Genomic DNA, 20012 nt, shown 5'->3' on the forward strand with positions numbered 1-20012 from the left:
CTGACCTTAGCTCTGGTTGCCTTCCCTGCCTGCCTTTTTATTCTAATTACTCACAGACTTCTTGAAACTTTTCGAAATGACTACATCTAATGCTGTGTTTACACAGGATCAAAGCAAAGGTTCTATATAACTTTGTCCTCCAGAGGCAATCGCTTTCCACAGCACTTTCTCATAAAAAGGGCTGTAGTCCAAATACTATTAAAAAAAAAAAATTGTCGGGTTGTCCACAGAGGACTCTCACAGACCAGACTGATCTCATAAAGTGCCGTATATATAAATTCGTATGCCATTTTGGCGTGTCATCAAGATGCATAATCGCTTTTTAGCGTGTTTTTCAATGCCGTTCGGGTGGCATTGACCTACATTACGTGTGAATTTTTGCCGTAGCGAGTAGTGTGAAGGGACGTAAGTCCGCGGATGGGTAAAACACAGGACTTTCACCCACGCGTGTGCTCGTTTTTCAGCGGTTTTTTTTTGTAAATGTTTTTTTTTAAGCCGTCCCCTTTGTTTCTTTCCTAAACCCAACCGTTTATTGTTTTCCTAAGCAGGTGACGTTGGTCACCGTTGTGGTTTTGTCATTTTTTTCATGTTTCTGTGTTACTAAAGCCTTTCCCAATGTTCTTTTCCTAAACTTTCTCGCGATAGTACGTTGTGTGTATGTAATCTATTCAAATCTATCCAAGTACCGATTTGAGTGAACAATAAGCTATGAAAAAGGCTGAGAAAACAGCAAATTCACAGTGGACTCAATTTCAAAAGCTCATAATAAAATAAAATTCCAATACATTGATTGTTTATGGATGCTCTTAATGTCTTTATAGCAACACATAGGGTTGGGCATCACCAGAGGCCTCACGATACAATATTATCACGATACTTGTGTCACGATACGATATTATTGCGATTTTAAACATATTGCAATTTATGACCTTTTTTCCAACTTCAAATGTTTCCAAATTTCAAATTTCAATTGAACTTTGTAAACATCTGTTTTATCTAAAAAGATACATTTCTCTGTTTGTTCATCTCACTTCAGTGTTATTGCTGCAAAATGGGATTGTCAAGCAGACAGACTGACCAACACATACAGTATATAATAAAAGATCGATACTTGGCGTCTGTGTATCGATACAGTATTGCCACGGAAAATATCGTGATACTATTCTGTATCGATTTTTTCCCTCACCCCTAGTTACACATGAAAAAATTACACTAGGTGAATGTAAAATAGTCTTTCCTTTCAGTTAAAGGCAGGGTTGGTAACTATTTCCAATAAACACGTTTTAAAATTATTGTTTGAAATGGTCTTTACACCCTGACAGCAATAAATAACTTATGGGCTCTGAAAAAGTAGTGGAAAAGATCCGTATTCTGTAGCTGCTGTAATCCTGTAAAAATGCCCACCAATCACTGGTACACTGGCCACCAATCCTTCGTACGAGCCGGACCTTAATGTGCCACATTGTTAACATTAGTCATGTTTGTTTTAAACAGTGAATGAGACATGAGGTACGGTGCTCGTGCACGTCTGTGTGTGGGCAGAGCCTCGAGGGCAGGGGGGTGGGGGGATTGAGTGGGGGTTAGACGGAGCCCCAAAGAGATGCTACTTTTAAATCTTACTAGCTTTTCAACATCACCAACCCTGCCTTAGGATTTCTTTTCACAATAGAGCTTTTTTTTTACACAGGTGGTACTAGGGCTGGGCAACATATCGATATCCATAATATATCGGCATCGTTATACAATCAATACATTGTTTAAAACACAATTGTTGCCTTGTGTGTTGGCTTACTAGCTGTTTTATTATTTGCCTTTACCCACTTAGTCATTGTATCCACATTATTGGTGATATCGGCATCAATGTATTTGGTCTAAAATATCGTGATATTTGATTTTTTTCCATATCGCCAAAGCTCTAGGTGGTACCAATAACATTAGCAATGGCTCTATTCCATTGAAGTGTGCCGGTAAGTCTTGGCAGTGTGACAGTGAGCCATTGTGAACAATACCAGGAAAAAAGAATGAGTCCTGTGCTTTCCCTTCTGCTGTGCTTTTCCCTTCTACCATATTTCAACATGTCTTCCGTGATAAAGGCCTATACACCTACCAATATACTGCTACACTGGATGGCACTGAATGGAAAGCATACCAGTTTGTACTGGTACAGGCACTGGTATGCTTCAAACCAGGGGTCTTAAACATTTTTCAAGCCAAGGACCCCTCAAGGCCTAAAGCCTTTATACATGCAGTACCTTTTTTTGCATAGAATACTAAACTATTAAAATAGCCTAATAATTGTTGGCATGATTTTATAAATCATGTTTTAATGTTAAAACATACATGTGCCACATTGAATCTTTAGGATTAAAGGTGCAGTAAGTAAGATTTATAAAACTAACTTTCTGTCATATTTGCTGAGACTGACCCTATGTTCCAGTAGAACTACATGAAGCAGGTCATAAAAAAAATCGTAGTGAAAGCCTGTAGTGCGATTTCCAAAAATCCACAGCTCCCTGTTCAGATGCACCAATCAGGGCCAGGGGCGGTGTCTAACTGCGTGTCAATCACTGCTCATGCACGCACATTCATTCTCCCTTGTGGGGAGGGGCTTAGGAGACCATTTTGGGCTTTAGCAGAAAGGGGGGAGGAACTGAGAAGTTGTCGATGTTCAAATTTTTTGGCTAAGCCGTGGATCTTCGCAATCCTACCTACAGCACCTTTAACTGTTTCTATGGATGGCTACCTATAGGCCTGTAATCCTATCATCAGTGGGGATTTATATTTGCTAATAATATGTTGAATTCATGTAAAGACTTTTTCATATATATATATATTTTACTTTAAAAAATGAACAATAATTTGGAGGCCCCCCATTGCATTGACTCCCTGTTGAAGATCCCTGCTTTAAACAGTAAGACTACATGACCGCGGTGTTACATGCCATGTCATTTCTTTGATGACTGATGTCCAGTGTTTTCAATAGAACTCTTTAAATTGGATGTATTGAGGGAAAAATAAAGATTAAAACCTGCCACACTCTGCTGGCAGAGGTAAAGAGGCTGCAGTGATCTCTGCATCACTGATGGAGGATAAGGACACTAGAAGACTGAAGAAACACTGACTTTGACTGTCTTTTGTTTGCAGTAGCACTCTCTGCAATGGGACTTGTCTGGAATGACGAAGGCTGTGGAACAATGACTTTCACTGTATAGAATGTAAATAAATGGCAGATCCTAAGTGGAGCTGCCTTGATAAAAATTTACTTTTTATTATGTACTTACTAATGCTGTTATGTAATAGTTATTCTCAGTCCCCTTAGATTTTCTTTATTCTTACCGCAGTGGTAATGTAAAATCTCAGTAATTACAGAGCATCTCACTTTCAACAGACATACTGCACACAAACATCCTATTAATATATTCGGGATATTCAGGCATTATAACATGTCTTCCATTTATGGACTAATTCCATCTCAAACGAGAAAAACTGCTTATTAAAAATGGTTACAAAACAATGGACCGCTGAGAGTTGCAGGGTGGTAATTGCGTTTCTGGATTGTATTTCTAGGAAGCACCTACTGTGCGTTTCCAAAAGGTGGGTTTTCAGCACAGAACAGAAATCTGAAACTCAAAAAGCTTGTAGAAACGGCTAAATAGACACACACAAGTTGACCTAAATAAAATCTCCTGGCCAGCACAGATGTTCCGGATTCTAATAATGAGAGAGCCTTACAGCAGGAAAAGCTTTTTTCCTCCCAAAATGCAAAGCATGTTGCTAGAAATTATGACTGTCCACATTGAAACTGTTGGCAGCAGGCGACTAGCTGTGTAAAGAAGCACCACTACAATTCTGTGCACAATAGTGCTTTATTGATCGCCATTTGCCAGCTGAGTCCTGTCAATCAAAGAGCACTGTTTCAGCAGGAACCCTATAGTTCAGTGATTCCCAACCAGGGGTTGTGTCACTTTATTACACTGTTCCTAGTCCCAGTCTATAGCTGTAATTGCAACATACATTGTTGTTGTTGTTGTTGTTGTTGTTGTTGTTGTTGTTGTTGTTGTTTAACAGTAAAAACAGGGATTCTGTCCTCAAGTATAGTTCTTATTCTGTTCTTTGGAGCTACTGATGATGAGTAAAGATTCTGCTGATACTAGCTCAAACACTGCATGTTGCAACAATAAACTATTGTTAATATAACATTGAAGGGTTGGTAAGCCTTTATTGTGAAACATCAATAGAAGGTGGTGACTAGTCAGGTTAGTTTTTAGAAGTAGAAACAGTAATTTTGTACTATTTTGTCACATAAGGCCTCTGTGTCACTTTGACTTTGGTGTTTATGGTGTAAGACTATTATAGTCTATTATATACTATATGTATTATACTATATGATGTATCTTACATTCATTGATTGAGTCTTTTTTCCCCCCAGAAACAATAATTTATATATATATATATATATATATATATATATATATACAGTATATCACAAAAGTGTGTACACCCCTCACATTTTAGTAAATATTTCATTATATCTTTTAATGGGACAACACTGAAGAAATGACACTTTGCTACAATGTAAAGTATTAAGTTTACAGCTTGTATAACAGTGTAAATGTGCAGTCCCCTCAAAATAACTCAACACACAGCCATTAATGTCTAAACCGCTGGCAACAAAAGTCAGTACACCCCTATGCCAATCTATAGGTATGGTGAAGGGTGATGATGTGGGGCTATTTTAATTCCAAAGGCCAAGGGAACTTTATCAGGATGCATAGTATCCTGGATCCATGAAATAACAATAAAATAAAAATCTGCCTGCCTCTATGGGAATTTAACATAGAGGTGTACTGACTTTTGTTGCCAGCGGTTTAGACATTAATGGCTGTGTGTTGAGTTATTTTGAGGGGACTGCACATTTACACTGTTATACGAGCTGTAAACTTAATACTTTACATTGTAGCAAAGTGTCATTTCTTCAGTGTTGTCCCATTAAAAGATATAATGAAATATTTACTAAAATGTGAGGGGTGTACTCACTTTTGTGAGATACTGTATATATATATATATATATTATATTATATATTTAATAATAATTCCTGTTAGAGGTTTGTGTTTGTATGATCTCCTGAATGCTACAAACCTTAGACAACTTCCACTAGCCTGGACAGATGCACCAATATGTACGCATTCATCTCCACGTCCATGTCTGTGAAGAGAGAGATGGTTGAGGAAAAAAGTGAGAGGGAATGAGAGCAGGAAAGAGAGGTGACATGTAAGAGATCGGAGTAGGGAATGCAAAGGAAATTATCTAAGGTGACTACCAGGTGAGAAAAGGGAGATGAATCAAAAAGAAAAGAAGTGGAGAAAGAGTAAAAAGAAATACTAAGTAAAAATACTAGGACAAAAAAACTATCATTGCCATGTCAAGACAGTCGTCTGGACAGGAATTGATGATGCAATAGTAGGATGTCATCATGTTCGTTGGCATTAAGTGCTGCACTGACACGACAGACAACTTCTTTTTTCTTTCAATCGTATTCTCTCTCCCCCTTCAACCTTCTCCTGCCATTTCACCCCTTTTTCTATCGCTTTTTTCTCTCTGTTAATGTATCTTATCTCTGCCATCTCATTCTCTGTCTCTCTCTCCGTTTCTCAGCCAGTTAATTGGTGCTCGTGCATTAATGAATGCAGATCGATCCAGGCCTGACACGATGCACAACCCTATTATCATGCTTTTATATTTATGGCTGGTAATTGTAAGGGTGTAGTTGACAGAGTGTGTGTGTGTGTGTGTGTGTGTGTGTGTGTGTGTGTGTGTGTGTGTGTGTGTGTGTGTGTGTGTGTGTGTGTGTGATTGACTGAGGGGGTGGCAGACAGCCCAGGCACAACCAAATGTTCTTTATTCATACAGGTGTGTGTGTGTGTGTGTGTGTGTGTGTGTGTGTGTGTGTGTGTGCGTGCGTGCGTGCGTGCGTGTGTGCGTGTGACCACAGTCTCATCCTTCCAAAGCCACTGTCACAGCTTTATTAGAGCTATACATCACTGGTACACATCACACACTGAACTAGTGTGTGAGAGTGTGTGTGTGTGTGTGTGCGTGTGCGTGTGCCTGTGTGAGAGAGAAAGATATAGTAATATACGATAGAAAGAGAGATTTGTGTCCCTTTCAGACTGTTTTCTGTTAATGCTCTGCCAACTTTACATGTTGACAATAATGTCATCCTAGCAATTTTCTATATCGCTTAGATATGAATGAAAGCTGTCACAATGCAAGTGAAAACACACACAAGATGATGGAGTCTTTTGTCGGCGGAAAAAATGACTGGACTTTGGTACAAGGCCTAAACTAAAGAACTGCTCTACGTGCTCCCTGCACCATATTTAACAGAGCTGCAGTGCAGTAAACAATCTTTTGTCTTTTATATGATACATAAAGTCCTGACATGCTTTTTACATGCCGAAAGCCTAAATTCACACAAGCACTGTGGCTCTGTCTGTTAACAGTCCCGTTATGTTGTAAAGGTGCTACAGCTTGCGAAGATCCAGGACTTAGGCAAAACATTTGAACATCAACAACTTCTCAGTCCCTCCCCCTTTTCTGCTAAAGCATAAAACTCTTAAGCCCCTCCCCCAACAAGGGAGAATGAATGCGTGTGCATGAGCAGTGATTGACACGCAGTTAGACCCCCCCACCCTCTCCCCACGGCCCTGATTGGTGCATCTGAACAGAGAACGTTTTTTTTTCATGTAGTTCTACTCGACCATAGGGTCAGTTTCAGCAAATATTACAGAAAGTTAGTTTACTACTGCACCTTTAACAGAGTCAAAGTGCCAGAAGGCCATTATTTGAACTGGCCAAGCAATGTTACAGATTCCAGTTCTGACTGGCACTTGTGTAAGCAAGACAACAAGGGAGCGTGTTTAAAGGAATACTTCGCCGATTAGCATTAAGCTTTGTATCAGTAGAAACACGGTAGTATTTTCGAATAACCGTGCTTCCCTCCCTCATGTCCCCCTGAGACGATATAGAGCTCTGTATTATGTGTCTTGAAAAAAGCCTCTCTGATGACTCAAAAATCGTCATTTAGCATCATCAGAGGCATTTTGGGCCCAAAGCTATGGACTACAGCCATAGTACAGCCAGCTAGTTCCACATGTTTTCAACCCACCCATAGGGGGTGGGACTGTCCCTACCCGATGCGAGTCGAGTGTCAGCCATCTTGAAGCTAAGCTAACAGGCTCTCTCTTTTCAGCAGCAACCTTGCAATTATATGCATTTACTTTACGGAGCTATCAGTGAGCTGAGCTCCAAAGTGCACATCCGGATGGACTATTTATTGTTGCTGGTGATTTCAACCACGCAAATCTCAAGAAAGTTCTTATATTCTACCTTCACCTCATGGTGAATAGTAATTGCACTTTATGTATAGTCTATTATGTGTGTGCACTAAATGTAGCCTGTCTCGTATGTCGTTTTCTTATAATGTCGTTTTCATAAAATGTCGTTTATATATATATATATGTAACGCCACCATGAAACGTTATACAGTGTATATGGTTGAAATGACAATAAGCCCACTTGACTTGACTTGACTGCACTCTGTAACCGGTAGGCGTGGCTTGGGAGTGGCCTTATAGGGAAGCGAAGCAAGTGCAATCTGGGAGTTGTTGTCTTTCATCCAAATGAGCCAAAAACACGTTTTCTGGCTTTTCTCGGTCTAGAAGGCACCAATTTCAAAAACGAAATTCACATTTCTACTACTTAAATTTAAATACATATTCATCTTTCCAGCGGTGAAATATCCCTTTAAATTGTTGACGAAAAGAAAGAGGGATTGTGTGTGTGAGTAGTGTGTGTCATGTGTGTATGGAGGGACAATATGTGTGTCTGGGGAACGGGGGAGGTTTGTAAGTGTGAGTTTCACATGGCTGAATGGTTGGGTAGGTGAGAGGGTGGATTTTGTCTGCATGGTTTGTGTGTGTGCTGTGCTTGTGTATTTATCCGAGCGTAACAGAGTGAGGGATGCTGGTTTCTTTTTTTTTTCCGGCCATCCCTGTCTCAGTTTGGAAGCATTACATGCACACTGGACAGGAACCATGTCTCCCCCTCCTTCTCCCTGTCTCCCTCTTCTGTCTGCCTTTCTCTCACTGGTTTAATCCCCCCTCCTATCTATCTATCTATCTATCTATCTATCTATCTATCTATCTATCTATCTATCTATCTATCTATCTATTATCTATCTATCTATCTATCTATGCCAGTGCTCTTTCTGTTTCCCCCTCTCTCCTCCCTTCTCTTTTTGTCTATGTGATATGATGATCTGGAGGTTAATGAGGCTAACTTGAAGGCTGTGGTTGCACCTCTCTGTACATACATTGTTCTTTTTAATGTCCGTCATCTGTATTGTAGGAATATTGTGCTCAGCTTGACATTTTGGGTGGGGGAGGAAGTAGTTGATATTTTTAGACTGGCCTGCTTTACTGTAAGTCGTTCTGCTTGATTTGTTGCAAGAAAAGGGGTGGATGCCAAGTAAGATGCCTCATGTATGTATGAATCATTTTTTTTTTTTTACTTAATAGTTACGTAATAACTGCTAAAGGTTGTAAAGAAATATAGACAAACTAGAAATCATTTAAAACACATCACAAACCCACTACACCCTCCATCTCTGTCACACTTGCTACATTGCCCCTGAAAAGCCTCCACAAAAGAGGTTCCAAGGTGGTTTTAATTGTGCACTTGTTTCCTTCACTCACCTCTCGAGTGTTCTCTGCAGCGATGTCAGTTATTGATGATGGCCGCACCGCAGGACGAGATCCACATCTGGTGTTTTGAATGTGTTGAAGTGATTGGCTCTCGTTTCCTTCACTGATTGAAGATCCTCGTAAACGGCGCTAATAAATATTTAATCAAGATAGATCCTAATAAAGCAGTTTTTTTTACCGTAAGACGCCTTCACGGATTATTGCAGTTACTTTAAAATTGGCGCACTCAGCTGAATTGTCCAGGGAAATTATCGGTTATCCTCAAAGATGTCAATAATGTGCCGCCCTGCAATATATACTGCAGGAGCTGGTGATAAACCAATTGATTTAAACCACTTATTTACACTGCAACTGCTTTGTCAATTAGATTCTCCACACATTAGCATGTTCAGTCGAGATATGCCTTCAGTTAGGGCTGTGCAATTGATCAAATATTTGATCTCTTGAACGATCACAAAAACAATGTAATCGAGAAAAACGATTATGTTGTGCATTATATTTTGCAACTAAACTCTTTTTTTTTTGTCTTGTGTTCTGAATGACACACACACTTTCACCCCTCCCAAAGGCTAAACTCACTCAGCCAATAGTCAGCGAGGTCCTGTTTGTGGTATCTGGTTGCATTAGAAAATCAAAGTGAGTGAAGAAGGTGGAGGGAAAGACGGCGGAGGGAAAGACACGTTCGGTGAGCATGAAGGGGAGAAATTTCCCAGTTCAAGGTGTTTTCACCGTTGATTTTTTTTTTTACTTGTTCACTGTTTTTTAAGCTAAAAAAAATGCGTAATTGTGTTAAATAATCTTGATTTCAGTATTGATAATAATAATAAAGCAGCCCTACCTTCAGTCCTTAAATTCACTTTGAAGCTACAAGTACAGACTGAAACTTGCTGACTTTGGTGACCTCTTCTCGTCCATGAGTAGTGTTTTTTTTTTTGTCACTGTCTTAAAGGCTGTGACTAGTCTGCTCCGCACTGCAGAGGGAAGACGAATATGGAGCAGAAGAGGGAGTAAGAAACTGTCAAACTGAAAAGTGGAAGTTGAATAAACATGTACAAATATGATAGTTATTTCCCCCACAGTATAAGGTGTGTTCAGCAGGAGCCAAGTTCAGGTCAGGCAGCCAAAACAAAGCTCTCTTATGGCTCCTCTACTGTACATAAACATACTGCACACAAATAATAGGTAGGGTATATACAGTAATAGTCTATATCGACGACGTTTCAGGTGCCGCCCGAAATTCCGCCGGATGTCCGTTATCTTCCGCTTTTTTTGTGTTGGCATTCTAAACTCTGGTGGATTTCTGAGGACTATGGTTAACTGCTCCTCAGATCCCTGCAGGGTACATCCAGACAGCTAGCTAGACTATCTGTCCAATCTTTTGAATGTACACTTTCCACCAAAACAAGTTCCTTCCCGAGACTATTTTGCAGCGGCACCGTGGCGCTTAGATGGTTTTGGTCAACTCACACCAAAACCATCTAGATTGATAAATAGCACTATGGGGAAAAGGAACAATATGTATTTTTGTTTGTGTGTTTTGAACTGTCCCTTTAAGGCACTACATTTATTTTGCCATGACCTGTGCTGTGTTTCCACCCTGATAATTAAAAAAAATGGTTTAAGTACAGTCTGAGTGTTTTCATCAAATTCACAGGCTGGCAGTTCAGAGCAAAACACACACACACACACACACACACACACACACACACACACACACACACACACACACACACACACACACACACACACACATTCAGTCTAAGTCGCTATGTTCAGTTTGCTATTAAGAGGAGTGCTGGACCAAGAGAGCTCTTGACTCTGACAGGCTCTCCATCTCCTGCACACACACACACACACACACACACACACACACACACACACACACACACACACACACACACACACACACACACACACACACACACACACACACACACACACATCCTCTCCCTCTCCTGAATGAGGTGGATAAGTGTATAATTATGGGATGTTTATGACTGTGTTCCATCACTTAGCAACTGTTTTACTATTACTTACTTTCAGGGGGAACGGAAATATTTTGATGTATTAAGAGTTGTGTCTGATCTGAGCTGCACTGTGGGATGATGGAACTTGAAAACCCTGCATGCTGTATAAATAATGTAAAGAAACAAATGCATTGCTCACATACACTGGGTGAAGTCTGAAAGCATTGCCCCTCTAAACTGTTTTAAATCACAGTTAGCTCGTTGTTGTCTTTTATAAAATGGCAAAAAACACACTACTGCACAGAGATTTTTTAAAGCTTTGTTGTGAGGCAGATCTCTGAGTAACATCTTTAAGATGGACGTCGGTATGGAACATCAGGGTTTTGCAATGGATGCATCTTTGCAGTGGAGACGAGAGTTGTAGGAGTTGTTAGCTTTGCCGTCATTGCCGTTTAAAAAAACGACATAAATGTTCCAGGTGGTGGACACAACATTATGAACACCTATACTATCTAATGCAATCCATCCCTCCATGTACGCAATCCGATACAATGAGACAATGTCCTCTCAGGAAGAACAACAGCATCAGCTGAATAGGTGGGGGTGAAAATCGATACAGCATAGTATCGCAATATTTTCTGTGGCAATACTGTATCGATACACAGACGCCAAGTATCGATCTATTATTACATTATTTGGTCAGTTTGTCTGCTTGACAATCCCATTTTGCAGCAACAAAATTGAAGTGAGATTAAGAAACAGAGAAATGTATCTTTTATAGATAAAACAAATGTTGACAAAATTTCCTTTTGGGGACATATTTTGAAATTGTGAAAAATTTGAAGTTGGAAAAAAAGTAATAAATTGCGATAAATAGCAGAATATTGCAATGTGTTTAAAATCGCAATAATATCGTATCGTGACATAAGTATCGTGATGATATCGTATCGTGAGACCTCTGGTGATTCCCACCCCTAATCAGCTGTGTCAGGCAAAAGCTGAAGTGGCGAAGCCCTTTAGTGTGGTACCTACGATGGGAACTCTGTTATCATAGAGCATAGAGAGGAGATCACTGTGGATGGATTTGTCAACAAATCTTCAGACTGAAACACAGGAGTTTTTTTCTTTAGCAAGACTGTGGTCTCCTTTCCTGAACATAACCATGACTACATTATTGTAACCATGACGGCAAAGGTCCCCTAACCTCTACGAAGTACAGTAGTAATTTTTATCCAACCGCCGATGTTTCCTTGACTTTAACTAAGCACTTATTTTAACCCAAAACATGATCTTTCCATAAAAAAAGGTTTTTTTTGTGCCAATACCTAACCAAATCTTAATGTTACAGCCCTGTCTCCTAAAAATAATGTTCCCATACGACTAAATGCATTCCCTGTTAACATCCACCGGGTCGCCGGCGATTACGCGGTTACATAACTTACGTGAGTTCTGATATGTTACGTAATAAGCATTTAAACACAAAATTTCAAAACTTTTGTCAATATGGATGTGCTGTACATCGTTTGATTGGTAAAATTCTCTGCAATTCAATCATTCAGTTCATTTTACTGAAATCCTAAGCACCAAAGCATTATTCATAATCTGTGCTCATGCTATTGAAACAAAAAAGAAGAAAAAAAGGACAAAATGACGCTTCCCTCCCTGTAGGCTGTCCTAAACGCTCAATCCCAGTCCATTCCTGGCTTATTTATATTCCTCTATTCCACAGATCAAAAGGATAACAAGCGTTTTTCAAAAAAATTAATCCAGGTTATGAATATTGTCCTGTAGAGTCCATGCTAATTGTCTGCTAATCTTGTGCCGTCTGAAATAATATATTTCTCCTTGCCCTGCACCGTGTTGCTGGGTGTGTTTGTTTTATTCAGGTTGCTGCCTACACAATGAAACTATCCCCACCTTTTTCTGTTTAGTTTTCACCTCGGGACAGCCCCCGACGTCCAGCAAGCGCTCCCGTTGTGGAGCCTCAATACGCTGCGTCATGTCTCTGAGCAGCCATCTTAGAAAAAGCTGTCATTGGCTATCACCACGTCAATCATGGCGATTTTAGCCAATCACATTCCCTTTCCAACGGTATATAGCATGATAGGAATAGTTTTTCAATGAATGTAAAAAGTTTTGTAAGTCATTTTAAGTCTTTAGTATGTTTTTTTCTAATAGCATAGACGTGAGTAAAAGCATTTAGCAAAATGTTGTCACTTGGAGAGGTTTTGGAGAGGTTTTGGAACACCAGTGACACCCGTAATACCAAATACTGAAAACTCCCATTGGGTCAGGACTAGAGTTCTGAAACTTGATAGAGGTCTTGTTGACAAGGTGTAGAAGGTATGTGTTGTGTTCTGCATAGTGTGGCACAAAGTATTTTTTTTTTCAAAAATTATGTTTTTTGAACTGCTGTAGTGTGTTGTGTTTTAATCACATGCTAATCAAGCACCTTTTCAGAAACTAGAATAATTAAGGTTTCAAATGAAGCCTCATACATGCATTTTGGCCTTGCAGTTCTTCTGTTATAAGCTTTTCCCTTTGGGAAAGGCAAAAAGAGGTGGATTTGAACAGGTTAAAGGCAAGGCAAGGCAGGTTATTTGTATAGCACAATACAACAATAAAAACACATTGTAAACATAAACAATACTAGCATGTGCTTTGGTCCATGACCATTCAGTGCACTATAGACCAACAACAACATTTTAAAATCTATCCTATGACCCACAGGAACCCAGTGTGGAGATTTAAGGACCGGTGTAATATGGTCAGATTTTCTGGTGTTACCTTTAAATTATGTTTTGAGGGAAACATATTTTATCCTGTATTATGTCTGTTTTTGATGTATCACAAATACTGTACATTTATAATCAAAGTCTGCCTATGAAGAAGGTTGGGGTGGATGAGTGGATCAAACAAACACAGGACTATAACCCAAAATTCATTTCCTGTGTGAAACCAAAAGTCAACCTTGACTATTTTTAAATTATGTACCAAACTTACGTATTTGAACCCAAGCCATGATCTTGTCCTAAATCTAACCAAGTAGTTTCAATTCACAACGATAACCACGTTTGAAATCGTGACCGTTTCACAACGTGCGCCTGCCGCTGGTACGAGGACGCGTTGAAACAAACCTAATCTGGGACAACATAAGTTTTCCTCAAAACGTACAGCAATTGAGAATTCACTGCAGTTGAACAGCATGGGAACGTCATTTTTTTAGGAGACAGGGTTGAGTGTTGTCACTAGAGCTGCAAAGATTCATTGATAAGTAGATAAGTTGTCAGCTATTAACTCAATCGCCAACTATTTTGATATTCAATTAATTGGTTTGAGTAATTTTTTAAAAGAAAAGTAGAAATTCTCTGATTACAGCTTCCTAAATGTGAATATTTTCAAGTTTATTCACTCCTCTGTGTCAGTAAACTGAATATCACTCGATGATTGAGGACGTCATCTCGGGCATGGGGAAACACGGCTCAACATTTTATAGACCAAACTACTAAATGATTAATCAAGAAAACAATGGACAAATTAATCGACACTGACAATAATCGTTAGTTACAGCTCTAGTTATCACATCATAATATTTTCCAACAGTGATTTGTACCGATTTTGGAAGGCAAAGAGAAATGACGTTGTCTTAGTAAATGGCAAACGGACTGCATTTATACAGCACTTCACAAATATGCCTCTCATTTACCCATTCACACTAATACGCCAACAGCGGCAGTCTACCATGCAAACTGCTGGCCCAGTGTCTTGCCCATATGTGGACAGAGTTTTGGAACCACCGACGATCAGATCAGAGGACGAGCCACTCTACCTCCTGAGCCACAGCTGCTCCTGCTAAAAGGCACGTCAGATCAGAAAACACTCAGGGCCAGATAGTACATACAGCAACGAACCTAGCGTTATCAGCGCCATGGCCAACCCGCAGAAAGCGCACACTGTGATACTCCAGCTTATGTCGTATTTACCAAACCTGCAGTCGGGTAATCAGCGCCTTTCAGCGCTGAGTGCAGACTGCGATATTCCCACTGCTGATGCTATGCTATGTTTGAAATGATCCTAATGCCAATATTACATTTGTAATGTAGCGAGGAGTTTAACAACTGCTGGAATGGAATGTAAACACTGAGTCGGAGATTCAATGTCATTTTTGATTTCTTCCAGTAATATTGCATGGCTGCTTAATCTGTAACGATTAATGATTTTTTGTTCACTCAACTGAAAAAGTGTGATCCTTGTGGCAAAAATCCTTTCAGCTCGTCTCCTTGGCCTATGTCTTCGTCTTGCTTGGAAACCCGCTTTGAGGTTCACACCAGCTTTTAAGAGGCGGAGAATTTTCACCGCAAAATAGAGGCACGCTTTCACGGGTGTTTTTTTCTACATAATTAGGCGCACTTTACGCTTCCCCTCCCATCTCTTTATGGGAAACTCCCACTTTCCCCTCCCGTGAATGCATATGCATGACATGGAAACGCGCAATTTGCCATTTTCAGTTCCCGCGACAGGCAGTCTGCGCTTTTACCTCAGTGCGACCTGTTTGTACATACCTCACCATGCTTTTACGCGCACGTTGCGAAACAAATACGCCTGAAGTGGGCGCAATGTGCCGTTCTAGAGAGCACTCACAAACAACCCTTTATAAATAGTCTTTACAATTGTCATTAAACATCTTCCTTCCTCTCTGTATAGTGTGTCTAACAGTCTGATGGGATTTGGGAAACTTGTGAAGATGTTTAGCTGCTTTAGTGTATTCTCTTTCAGACATAATGGTCAGATCAGTGATCCATCACACATAGTGTGAGCTTTTTGGCACTCTTTTCCCTTCTTATACCATTTATCACATTTAAAAGGGAATAGGAGCCTCAGTTTACAAAGCAAGATGACATAACTGACTCACAAATGGTGTGCTTATTTTCCTCTTCCTTATGCTAAATCAGTCAGTGTACAACAATCTCTAGAGATGCAGTAGAACCCTGTGTTGTTTTTTCTTATTAAGGTACAGCGAGCGGGTTTGCTCACTGGAAGGCGAGTAATCTCACACGTTTTACAAAGCGTGATCCTGCATAAAGTGACATTTCTCCAAAATTAATTTTAGTTTGTTTTAGTACTGCATCGGTGCCAGGGGTAGCATTACTGTAAACCATTTCTTAGTGAAGCATACGGAGGGAACCAAATACAGGGAGCGCTTGTTTTTCTGCTGTTGCTCAAAAAAAGAGAAGTGATGAAAGACACGTCTGGTGTGTATGTTGGCTGGCCTGGGAAGGGACGCGTCACTGACAGCTACGTCTCTTTGTAAGAGGAAGATGTTTTTCCCCATTGAAACATTTGTTGAATCAGACACGGTGTGTGTGTGTGTATGTGTGTGTGTGCGTGTGTGCGTGCGTGCGTGTCTACATGCCGTCGGCATGTGTGTGTGTGTGTCTTTCAAAGTCATTGTTAAATCTTCTCCAAGTGGTTTTAGAAAAAGTGCACACAGTATATCTCTTGATGACGTGCTGCCTGCACAGCACAAAGCTGCTCCACACAAATAACATATTCTGTTGTATTATCATAACCACATGCATTGCTGCACATATTTCTAAATTTCTGCAGCTCAACTAGGAAGTCTAAAAATATCCCTACATTTCCCTGCATGTGTGGGAGAGTGTCTGACTGTGTTTGAAACCGTTCCTTCATTCCCTCGCTCACTATTCCCTGTATAGTGTTTATTAAATAGTGAACTATATAGGGAACGATCAAACGAGATTTCAGACACCCACTGAAAATGTCGTTGTGTCAGTAGATAGTTTGTGTGACGGAGGCGGGCGCGCCCAGCATCATGTAAACAAACCGCAACAAAAAATACTTTTAATACGTCCCTGAAACAAACGGAGTGCTCCAGAGAATAGTAAAAGGTTGTATTGATGTTGCATGTTACATTTCCACAGTTTAGAAACCAAAGTCCGCTCCATTTTTCCTTTTCAGTTTTCGCCATTGACATATATAAAATGGACCAATAGACCCTGTTGCTCTGGACGGAGACCAGTGAAGGCTATTAGAAGCACTTTTCCGGTGATCTCTTGCTTTACTGCGCAGCCTCCAACTGAGAGAGACAACGTAAATGTGACGTGAGCAACGTGTCTGAAAGTTGTAAGTCTTCTGGTAGCTGTGCCAAGACAAATCTCAATCATTCCCAATCTTACAGAGATGGAGAGTGTAGGTATATGTAAGGAGATAACATAAGCACAGGCTAATTATTGCTAACTAACATGCTAGTTAACATTAGTAATTAAACCTAAACAGCTAATGTAAGTCGAAACGCCACCCGCTTCTCCTGTACTATACGGTAATTCCTCTACTGTGCGACAGTAAGTCACTTGGTTATGACACAATCGTTAGCCTTTTTTTACAAAAACGTCTGCTACGGAGCCATAACAAGAGGTACAAGGTAATGGAGCCTTTAATACGTTGTCGTGTTTCTTTAGAACTAAACAATGGACAAATAGAGTCTTTAAACGTTTCAGATGTAAAGTTTTTCGCAGTCAAGTGACGTAAAAAAAAAATGGCGGTCAGTGGAATGCTAACAGGAGGTGATACCTTTGTAGCAACAAAATGGCGCCATCGGAGGTTCGAGTTCTGAAGCGAAGCTTACCCCCTTGGTTTTTGCGGGTGCTTCTGCTTCTTCTTCTCTGGGAAAACACTGCTGCGTTGCATTGTGGGATACAGGAGTAAAATGTATTGTACATCGTATGTGTCGGTACACGATCCGTGCTGCCTGCACGATCCGTTCTGCGCATGCGCAAGATGTTCGCGCATGCCCAGATGATAATACTGTTTTACCGAGGATACGACACTGCACGATCTGTTCCACGCTAGCCTCCACCGGGAAGCTAACGTTAGTTTAGCTAACAGCTAATTTGGCTAACCGCTAGCTGACAGCTAGATTCAGTCTAACGTTAAGTCAAACTTAATGGGAAAAGCAGGCTACGGCTAAATTAAGACTTTACAGTAATAACAATAAAGACAAGTATTGAGTGATTGTATTTGAAATGAGTACAAGTAAAGTAGAACTGACGTAACAGCTGTTATATATGTTAACGTTTATTTTCAAGTTTTATTTGGAGGGTCTTTTAAAGTTATTACATGCTGTCTCAGCTAGCGGTCAGCCGAATTAGCTGTTAGCTAAACTAACGTTAGCTTGCCTATGGAGGCTAACGGCAGACCGCTACAATCACCTAGCGGTCAGCCGAATTAGCTGTTAGCTAAACTAACGTTAGCTTGCCTGTGAAGGCTGTCAACCGGAAGCGTGGAACAGATCGTGCAGTGTCGTAAATCCTCGTACAACAGCGCATGCGCGAACATCTTGCGCATGCGCAGAACGGATCGTGCAGGCAGCACGGATCGTGTACCGACAATATGTACACTCAAATTAGCAGTGCATTGTGGGTATTTTGTAGTGGACTATGTAGTGAATGAAATTTACACACTATGCACTATTTAGCATCTGTCTCATTTTTCCCCCCCTTTTCACTCCGTAAACTGTCGGTTCTCTTCCGCCTCATCCAGGTGAGCCTGATGCACAACGGCTGGCCGGTGATTTCAGCGTTCGCCGGTGACCAGGACGTGACGCGCGAGGCGGCCAGTAATGGTGTTCTGATCCAGATGGAGAAGGGAGACCGGGCCTACCTCAAACTGGAGAGAGGAAACCTCATGGGAGGATGGAAATACTCCACCTTCTCCGGCTTCCTGGTGTTCCCCGTGTAGAGGAAGAGGGAGAGGAAGAAGAGGAGCAGGGGGTGGAAACGAAAGTAGGAGGAGCTGGTGGAAGATGGGAAGTTCTGATGATGACGGGAGGGAAAAGGCAGACGGAGGAAGAAGAGGGGCGTGGGGAAAAGAAAAGGGATGTGAATAAGATGGTGGAAAAGAAGAGGGATTGTGACAACGGACTCTGTTTGGGACGCTGCAGAGGCAGGAGGGAGATGTTAGAGAGATGTAAGAGCATGGCACAGGATGATTATACAATGGTAAAAATGAGAGAAGAAATGATGAAGCCATTACATGAAAGTGTATGGCCAGCTTCTTCACTTCCCTTCCTCCTTTCATCTATCCTTTCAACCATTCTTTCCTCCCTCCGTTTTATTCAGTGGCTTGACTGCAGCTTTGGACAGCCAAAACCTTTTTTAATATCTGCTGAAAGACGCAATTGATCATCTATATGTTCCAGAGTGTTCTAATGGCCAAGTGCACCCCCCACCCCCACCACCACCACCACCAACACCCTTCCTCCACATTCATTCATTCATTCATGCATCAATCTCTATCACCACAAGCTTTAAAAGAATGTTTCTTGAATAACTGCTCCCCACATCTCCCATTTACTGTGGACATATTTGTAGTCTTTTTATTTATTTATTTTTTTATGCTTGATATAAATTGCACTGATTTTGGATAAGCCCCAAGCCAAACTAGAATTTTTATAGGGGAAACACAAAACTCTGCTCCCACAATCAGGTGCTACATTTACGTTCCCACTGTAAATCTGTGTTTTATAGTTATTATAATAATTATTGGATTTAAAAAAAAAAAATCCTTCACCTCACAACTCATGTGCGGTACATAACTGTCGAGTTTCCTACACATAATCCAGGCAGCAATTGAGTTTTTGCACGAAATGTAGTCAGGAAAACAAAAGAGTAGTATAGACATGTAGGAGCCAGGAGGAGACAGGGTTGCTATCTGACTTCTATCAAGAAATTAGAAGATTTTAAAAGAATACCCTACAAGCTAGCACAATCTTTCCAAAAGTACTACAGAATTCTTTTTTTTACATTTCCACTCTAATGAAAATGTATTAAAGGGTCACTTTGTTTTTTTGTTTTTTCAACCTGGACTCTATTTTCGCATGTTTTTATGTGTACGTGACTGATGGTAGCAACAGTCTCTGAAATTGGTCCAGTATTAAGCAACACCGCTGCAGTGGGCAGCGGCGAAACAAGGTACGATTTTAAGTGATTGGGCAATTGCGCACCTTCAATTTACATCCACTAAAAGTGCTTGTTTTGCTACTGATATGCTTAAACTATTATTTCAAGTGTCTGACAAAATTATGGAAAGGATCCCAACATAGGCGGTTAAAAAAAAAAATTTTTTTAAAGAATAAAGATCGCCAAACCCACCGAACTCCTAATTCGATCAGAAAACAAAAACGACAATATTTGTTCGATCCTCTCACTGATCCCAAACCAACCACACCCACTCTGGTTTGGTTGAAGTAAACCCTTAATT

General features: G+C 40.4%; 1 protein-coding gene across 1 annotated transcript in view; it reads left to right on the forward strand.

Annotated features, from left to right (window-relative positions):
* The window catches only part of cbln1 (cerebellin 1 precursor), a 33993-nt gene extending 15011 nt beyond the window's left edge, over positions 1–18982 (forward strand). The window contains exon 3 of the mRNA XM_039807509.1: positions 18294–18982. Within this exon, the coding sequence (XP_039663443.1) occupies positions 18294–18491 (198 nt within the window). The 3' untranslated portion in view covers positions 18492–18982. The remainder of the gene's footprint in view (positions 1–18293) is intronic.
* Positions 18983–20012: the final 1030 nt, after the last annotated feature.

Source organism: Perca fluviatilis, chromosome 8 (genome assembly GCF_010015445.1).
Source record: "Perca fluviatilis chromosome 8, GENO_Pfluv_1.0, whole genome shotgun sequence".
NCBI classification, from domain to species: domain Eukaryota; kingdom Metazoa; phylum Chordata; class Actinopteri; order Perciformes; family Percidae; genus Perca; species Perca fluviatilis.